The sequence below is a fragment of the Cnephaeus nilssonii genome (assembly GCF_951640355.1).
Source record: "Cnephaeus nilssonii genome assembly, chromosome: 14".
Taxonomy (NCBI): Eukaryota; Metazoa; Chordata; class Mammalia; order Chiroptera; family Vespertilionidae; genus Cnephaeus; species Cnephaeus nilssonii.
The window spans coordinates 16,728,275-16,736,400 of record NC_137085.1 but is presented as its reverse complement, the minus strand read 5'-3'; the positions used below and the strand labels follow the sequence as shown (position 1 = coordinate 16,736,400).

The window sequence follows — 8,126 nt, the reverse complement described above, 5'->3', positions numbered from 1 at the left end:
CCTCTAAAGAGATCAGTGGTCTCAACCTTGGCTATTCACTGAAATCATATGGGTGCTTTAAAACTACTGATACCTAGGCTGCATCTCAGTGATTCTGACTTAATTAATCTGGGTGTGGCCCTGAGCATCAGGATCTTCTTATATGCTAAATATGTGGAGGATAATGTTATTCAAAGAATACAAGGGAAAAGAATCTGGCTAGAACTATCTTAAAATTCTGGAATACTACTCAGCCATAAGAAAAGATGAGAAAAAAAGAAAAGAAAAGATGAAATACTGCTATTTGCGATTTGCGACAACATGGATAGATTTTGAGAATATCATGCTAAATGAAAAAAGTCATAAAAAAGTTAAGAACCAAATGATTTCACTCATATGTGGGATATAAAACTGAAAGAAACAAATGAACAAACAAGACAAACAAAGACTCATAGACACAGACAACAGTATGGTGGTTACCAGAGAAAAGGGATGTGGGAAGGGTATTAAAGGGTAAAGGAGGTCAAATATATGGTGATGGTAGAATATTTGACTTTGGGTGGTGGGTACACAATGCACAATACACTTGAAACCTATATAATCTTGTTACCAATGTCACCCCTAAAAATTTAGTAATAAAAAAATCCCCTCCATCTAAAACAGGTTACTCAGTAGCTCCCTCCAGTGCCAGCCTTGGAGGATTGGCCTCAGGAGGAAACCAGGAAACATCCCGTTGAAAAGTTCCTGAGCCACTGTCACTGCAGAAGCTCCTCAGAGGGATGAGGTCCAATCTCAGCTTTCTTAACGAGGCTCTGGGGAGCTCTTGCGGGCGAACCTCCAGGCTCCTTTACTTGGATGATAATTAACTACTCAGAGCATCTCTTACAGACCAATTGAATAGAATCCAGGTGCAAAAGTTTGGCTCCTCCTTGTGAATGGTTGGTTGGGAATTAAACCAGTTGTCTCTTAGCACATCAGATCAGTCTCAAGGTAACCATGGCTACAACTGATCTCAACACAGCCCCTGGTCAGAGAAACAGACTACCAAGGCACATTTATCACATCGTCTAGTCTGAGAAGCGTGCTTTACCTTGAGAGCAAAAGTGTCGATCTCCTGTTCAGAAGGACATGGGCTCATCTGGTTCAGAATTCTGAAGGAGGAGCCAAGAAGGGACTGTGGGGAATGTCATGGCTGTCCTTGGTGATATCCTCACACAGGTTAAAATGTAGCCTCAGACAGCTCCCACTTCTCCCCGTGGTGTTTGGGTAGGCACTTCTGATTTAGAGTTAGTCAATTTTGAGTTTGAATTCTATTTACTATTTACCTGATGGTGACTTTGGGTAAGTCAGTTCACCTCTTTGAACTTCAGTTTCCTCATCATTAAAATGAGGTTATTAATTTCCATCAGTCAGAATTCTGGATGATTGATTTGTGCTAGTTGCCTTTCCATTACCATGATAACCTTGTGTACATGTGTTGGCACCTTTAAGTTTATTAAACAGTCCAATTATAAAATGGGCAGAGGACCTGAATAGACACTTCTCCTAAGAGGACATACAGATGACCAAAAGACATATGTTCTCAACATCACTAATCATCAGAGATACGCAAATTAAAACCACTATGAGGTATCACCTCCCTGCTAGGATGGCTAGCATCAATAAATCAACAAACAAGTGCCGGCAAGGATGTGGAGAAAAAGGAAACCTACCTAGTAAACTGCTGGTGGGAATGCAGACTAGTACAGCCATTAGGGAAAACAGTGTGGAGTTTCCTCAAAAATTTGAAAATAGAACTGGTGTTTGACTCAGTGACCCCACTTCTAGGAGTATATCCCAAAAAACCCGAAACACCAATTAGAAAGAATATATGCACCCCTATGTTCATAATTTACAATAGCTAAGATCTGGAAACAGCCAAGTGCCCATCAGTAAATGAGTGGATAAAAAAAGCTGTGGTACATTTACACAGTGGAATATTTTGCAGCTGTAAAAAAGAAGGAATTATCATTTGTGACAGCATGAATTGATCTGGAGATTATTATGCTAAGTGACATAAATCAGTCAGAGACAGAGAAAAATAACATACGATCTCACTTATATGTGGAATCTAATGAATAAAATAAACTGATGAACAAAATAGAACCAGAGGCATGGAAACATGGAACAGACTGATGAATCTCAGAAGGGTAGGGGAAGGGAGATTAACCAAAGAATTTATATTCATATATGCATTGCCCATGGACACAGACAATAGGGTGGTGAAGGCCTTGGGTGGGGCGGGAACTGGGTAAAGGAGGGCAGTGGGGAAAGAGAAGGGGACATTTGGAATACTCTCAACAATAAAGATAAAAAAGAGAAACAGACTACCAAGGCACATTTATCACACCGTCTAGTCTGAGAAGCGTGCTTTACACACACACACACACACACACACACACACACACACACACACACAGAGTTTTATACACACACACACACACACACACACACACACACACACATCCTATCTAATAATAGAGTAACATGTAAATTACCATCACTCCGCTACGCCCACGATTGGGCGGTGGGAGCCTGGGGGGCGGGACTCAGGGTGGCCTATCCGGCCATTGAGAGGCACGGATCTGCTGCCACTGAGGGGGGCTACCCTGCTGTTGAGAGGCGCAGCCGCTGAGGGGGCCTGCCGCGGACACCCAGCTGCGCCTCTCAACGGCAGGGTAGCCAGGTGTCCACGGCAGCCCCCCTCAGTGGCCGCGGACCATCAAAAGTGGGGGAGCTGGGTGCCTGTCTGCTCCGGCACCAGGCCTTTCAGAAGCCTCCGCTGATCCGGAGGCTTCTGAAAGGCCTGGTGCACCAGCGGACAGGCACCCAGTTCCACCGCGAAAAGCGAAAGCGTGTAGGGGACCCTACACGTGCATGATTCAATCATGCACTGGGCCTCTAGTATAAATATATGATAAAAAGTACAGTTGGCCCTCTGTACCTATGGGTTCTATATCAGCAGATTTAAGCAACTGTGGATAGAAAATATTAAAAATGAATGTTACCTATTGATGACATGGACTATGTAATTAGGCTTACAATAGTTGTGTCTGTACTGAACTTGTACAGACATTTTTTTCTTGTCATTCCCTAAACAATGCTAATATAACAGTATAACTAGTATAACAACATTGGCATAGCATTTACATTGCCTTAGGTATTATAAGTAATCTAGAGATTATTTAAAGTATAAGGGAGGACGTGCATAGGTTATATACAAATACTACATCATTTTATACAAGGGACTTGAGCATCCATGGATGTTGGTATTTTTGGGAGGTCCTGGAAGCAATCCAGGGGACAGTAGTATATGCTGGCTCACCACGTGATGGAAATTATGAGAGGGCATTGTGGTCAGAAAACTCAGGAAAATTTGGATCTCACTCTAAGACTCAGTTGCCCAAGGAAACTTGGCAAAGTGGAAGCAAAGCAGCACAGAATCTGAATGCAGAGAGTAAAAAAAAAAGCTAATTTTATCATTGAAGCTGAATGCAAATGGTTTATTTGGAGAAAATACTTGCAAATGCATATAGTAAACAAATGGTTAATATGTACTAGTACTTTCTGCTCCCATGGCCATAGGATACATTGTAATCAATCTTTATTCATCCTTCTTCATTCAGCCCAGAGGTAGGGAAAAGATTTTTTCACTACAGCATTTCAGGAAGTCCTTATTAAATTATCAGAGTAGGTATGGAAGTGAAAACTAATTTGCCATGTATGCAACAAAGGAATGAAATTGGGCAATATATACTCACCCAGACTGTCTCACCCTAGGTTTGGCATGATTGAGGCAAAATCAAAGGCATTTAAAGACTCCTTATTCTGTCATTTAAAATCTTTAAGATCATCCATTTATTCCTTGTCTAAAATACCATGAAAGATTAATTTGTTTGACTTAGACATTTCCATCTATTAAGATACAAACACCAGGAGAGAATGATACAGAATCACAATAAACTGCGGATTTTCTTCACAACACAAAACAATATAATTCATCTGGCTGCGTTGCTATATAATTCATTCTCCAACTAAATTGAAGCTTGTTTTATATCAGGCATTCTCAACAAATCTTCTTACTAGTAGTTTATATCATTTTCTTTTCTCCAGTGGCCGCAGAAAACATTTCTGATTACGTGGAATAAATCTTTCATTCTTAAAAAAAATGACACAGACAAGACACCTGGAAATACATGTATCTATCTCTAGAGAGGAGAGCACACAGGCAAGTAGCCCCAGGGAGAATCAGGTGATGAATGCACTCTAAGCATATGATGGATGCACTCTGAGCATATGAAGGAGAGGAAGAGTCGAGACCAAAACATGTGTAGAAGCTAGAGCTGGCTCACTAATAGTGAAGTAGGTGCTTGATGTCAGTTGTTGGGAATCTAATGACCAGAACCCAGGATATTCAGCTGTTGGGAGAATTTAAAGAAAGGGTATGATCAGGGAACAGACTCTACATTGGGCAGCTTCTAGTCTTATAGGAAATTGACACACACACACACACACACCCCTGGAAAAAATTCTAACAGTTTCAAATAGAATAGAGTGGTTATGTATGCATAAACATCTCTGCACATATATACTTTCTGTATAGATATGTATAAAAATTTTCTGGATATTCAGTGACCAAACAGGGCTGACTTCATAAGTAGATAGAAATATGGAAGTTTCCAAATAAATATGGAAGGAGTAAAGAGAATGTGATTTTCTGGAATGGAGAGATATTATGGGGTAGGTCTGCAATCATAGCCCAGGTACTAAAACTGAGTGGAACTGTCCTGCCATGGCACGACAGAGACCACAGGGTGGAGAACCACAGGGTGCAGCTACAAAGATGAAAGAATGTTTCTCCACCAAAGACTTGCCTCAGATGCTGGTCGCGAGTGTTTGTGTGTACACGTTAGTGTGCAAGTGTGTGTGTGTGTGTGTGTGTGTGTGTGTGTGTGTGTACAAACACACCATACCTTGCAATTAGGGTCCATGAATTTTGTTGATTGTTGTAGTAGAAAGCCTATCCATTTCAGACTTAATCCTGTTTATCAGTTTCTCTAAGCTCCGTTTCATGTCTTTGTTTCTTAAACTGTAGATAAATGGGTTCAACATTGATGTCAATACAGTGTATATGATCGTTGCTATTCGGTCCTTGACAGTATAGTTTGATAATGGCTGGAAATAGACATAGCTTATACTCCCATAAAACAGAGTCACCACAGTGAGATGGGAGCTGCAGGTGGAGAAGGCTTTGCGTTTTCCAGCAGCTGAGGGAATATTAAGGACAGCAATGAGGATCCTTAGGTAAGAAATGATGATGCAGGCAAATGGGGCCATCACAGAGGCCAGCCCTTCTGTCATGGCTACAACTTCATTGATAGAGGTAGAAGAGCAGGCCAGTTTCAGAACAGGGTTGACATCACAAAAGAAGTGATGGATAACATTTGATGCACAAAAGGTGAGTCGATTCACCAGGAGAACATGTAGGAGGGAGTGGAGGCAGGAGAAAGCTATGGAAAAGACCACTAGCAACAGACAGCGTTTTTGGTTCATAACAGTGACGTAGTGGAAAGGGTTACAAATGGCTACATAGCGGTCAATGGCCATAGCTGCCAGGAGATAACTATCCATGTTTCCAAAGACCAGGAAGAAATACATCTGTGCCAGACATTCAGCATAGAAAATGGTCTTTGTGTCTGATAAGAAGTTCACTAACATCTTGGGGACTATGACTGTTGCGTAGCAAATATCAGCAAAGGACAAGATGCTCAGGAGGAAATACATGGGGTTTTGGAGTTGAGGATCAGAGCGGATAGCCAAGATGATGAGCAGATTTCCCATCAAGGTGACCAGGTACATGATAAGGAAGAGGGCAAAGAGTGGCTTCTGGTCCTCAGGGCGAGAGGAGAGTCCAAAGAGGATGAATTCAGGAAGTCTTGTCAGGTTGCACATTTCCGTGGACTTATATGCACCTGAAGGTAAGCAACACTGTCAATAAATGATTCTTGTAATCTAGAATGTGTATTTTATATCTTGTTTTTATACTGAGCTGTTATTAATAGAGCATTTACTCCAGTGTTTTTCTTCCTGAATATGGAAAAATCAGAGCCGAAAGTGTGTTTTAACTTGTTCTTTTAAAATATTTGAGATAGAAATCTAAAGAAAAAGATAGGAAGAAGGAGGAAAGAAAGAGAGAGAGAATAGGTTGGAGAGCTGGATTTTCTTTTCTGCCTCCTGACTCTGGGCCGATAAATCACAGGCCCCACAGATGCAGGCTTTGAATCAGGTTCTGTTCAGCTTTAGATTAAGGATTATCAGTGGCTAATCCATATCCAGCTAATCATGATAGCTATCTCACCTAGCTTGTGGTTGATGAATAACTATCATTTTAAGTCAAGATGCCTCTTTCCACATATCTACAATGGAAACAAGAAAGTAATTTAAAGAACATTGAATTGAATGTAAACAGTTACAGGGAAAAGAAAGATGGAGGGAGGTAAAGTGAGAGAAAGGGAGTGAACTTGTGTGAAAAAATACTTTCTCAAATTTCCCTACTTTTTGGCTGATAATTTATATCCTGAGATCGGGGAACTGTGCCTCACAAGTAAACTAGGGCAAAGGCAGATTGAACTTAGAGTATAGATGCAAAAGACATCAACATTTAGCATGAACATAAGTTAGCTCTCTTTTTTAGTGTCTCTCTGAGATAAGATATTCCCACTTCTCAACAGGCATTCTTAAAGTTGATTTCTTACCTAGAAAGGACATTGAGCTCTTGTGTAATGTGTTCTATTTATTCCACTCCCTTCCTTTATGCTCCATGAAATGATTTGTCAAAAAGAAGACAAAACTCTGCCAAGAAACAGCATACAGAAAGGTACCTGATTAAAATCTCCAAATGCTTCTTGAATCCAAATGTTCCTTTCCTTGGATTCTTATCATCCTTCATAGGTGTAGATGCTCATATGCCCTGCTTCTCTCATGGGAATATCCTCTGAGACTGTCTCACTAAGTTTCTGATGTTTGATGAGGGGGAGAGTAAGAAAACAAACATCTATTAACTTAGTACAAGGTTGTCTCCAAGGAGCCAGAGGAACTTACAAGTGTTCTCCCTTTTCAGGTGGCCTACATGCCTCTCCTTGACTCTGGGTATAATGCAACATCTGCTTAGCCTGGAGTAGGTGTTGGAAACAGGCAATACTTTTCTGTCCCTGGTTCTTCCAACCTTTCTGGGGGCTTACCTGGGAGATGTCATCCCATGTAGCACTGAGGACAGAGTACCAGGCAGGACACCAGGATCCAGTTTTTTCTTGAACTTATAAAGCTTTGATAAGACCTCCCCTTAGTGTCTCAATTTCTCTGAAGGACAACTACTCAGTGTAGCCCAGCATTGGGTACCTTCTGTTCCACTCCTCACAAGTTTAGATACATTTGCTAGTTTAGTAGGTATGACTTTATGATGCTATCCTCCTACAAAAGAGTGTGTTGTAACCTTTGAACCTGGCCTCAGGTCTCCCTTCCCTTGTTAGCCAACCCTCATTCCTTGCTATTACAACTAGGGGAAGCCACCTCTTCAGATCTTTTACTCTTTTTAATTCATGAAAGCACACAGAATTCATACATCAGGGTCCCAACATGCCCTGCCAAATGCACATTGCCTATTTCCTGTCACTGATTTCTAATCACATCTTACAATTCACTCACTTCACTTCCTTTCTTTTTTAAAAAAATAAATCTTTATTGTTCAGATTATTACGGTTGTCCCTCTTCCCCCCCCCCCCCCCCCATAGCTCCCTTCCACCTGGTTGCCACCTCACCCCATGACCTTGCCCCACTGTCCTCGTCCATAGGTGTATGATTTTTGTCCAGTCTCTTCCCTCACCCCCACACCCCCTTCTCCCCACAGAATTGTCAGTTCACTCCCTTTCTATGCCCCTGATTCTATTATATTCACCAGTTTATTCTGTTCATCAGATTTTTTATTCACTTGATTTTTAGATTCACTTGTTGATAGATATGTATTTGTTGTCACTTTGTTGTTCATAATTTTTATCTTTACCTTTTTCTTCTTCTTTCTCTTCTTAAAGAATACCCTTCAGCATTTCATA

At 41.0% G+C, this 8,126-nt stretch overlaps 1 protein-coding gene across 1 annotated transcript; it reads right to left on the bottom strand.

The window, feature by feature from the left end:
* Window positions 1-4,998: 4,998 nt before the first annotated feature.
* On the bottom strand, window positions 4,999-5,970 carry LOC307111308 (olfactory receptor 1L3-like; the record flags this gene model as incomplete). Its single annotated transcript, XM_079791092.1, has 1 exon — window positions 4,999-5,970. The coding sequence occupies one exon, from the start codon at window positions 5,968-5,970 to the stop codon at window positions 4,999-5,001; it is 972 nt and encodes a 323-aa protein (XP_079647218.1).
* Window positions 5,971-8,126: the final 2,156 nt, after the last annotated feature.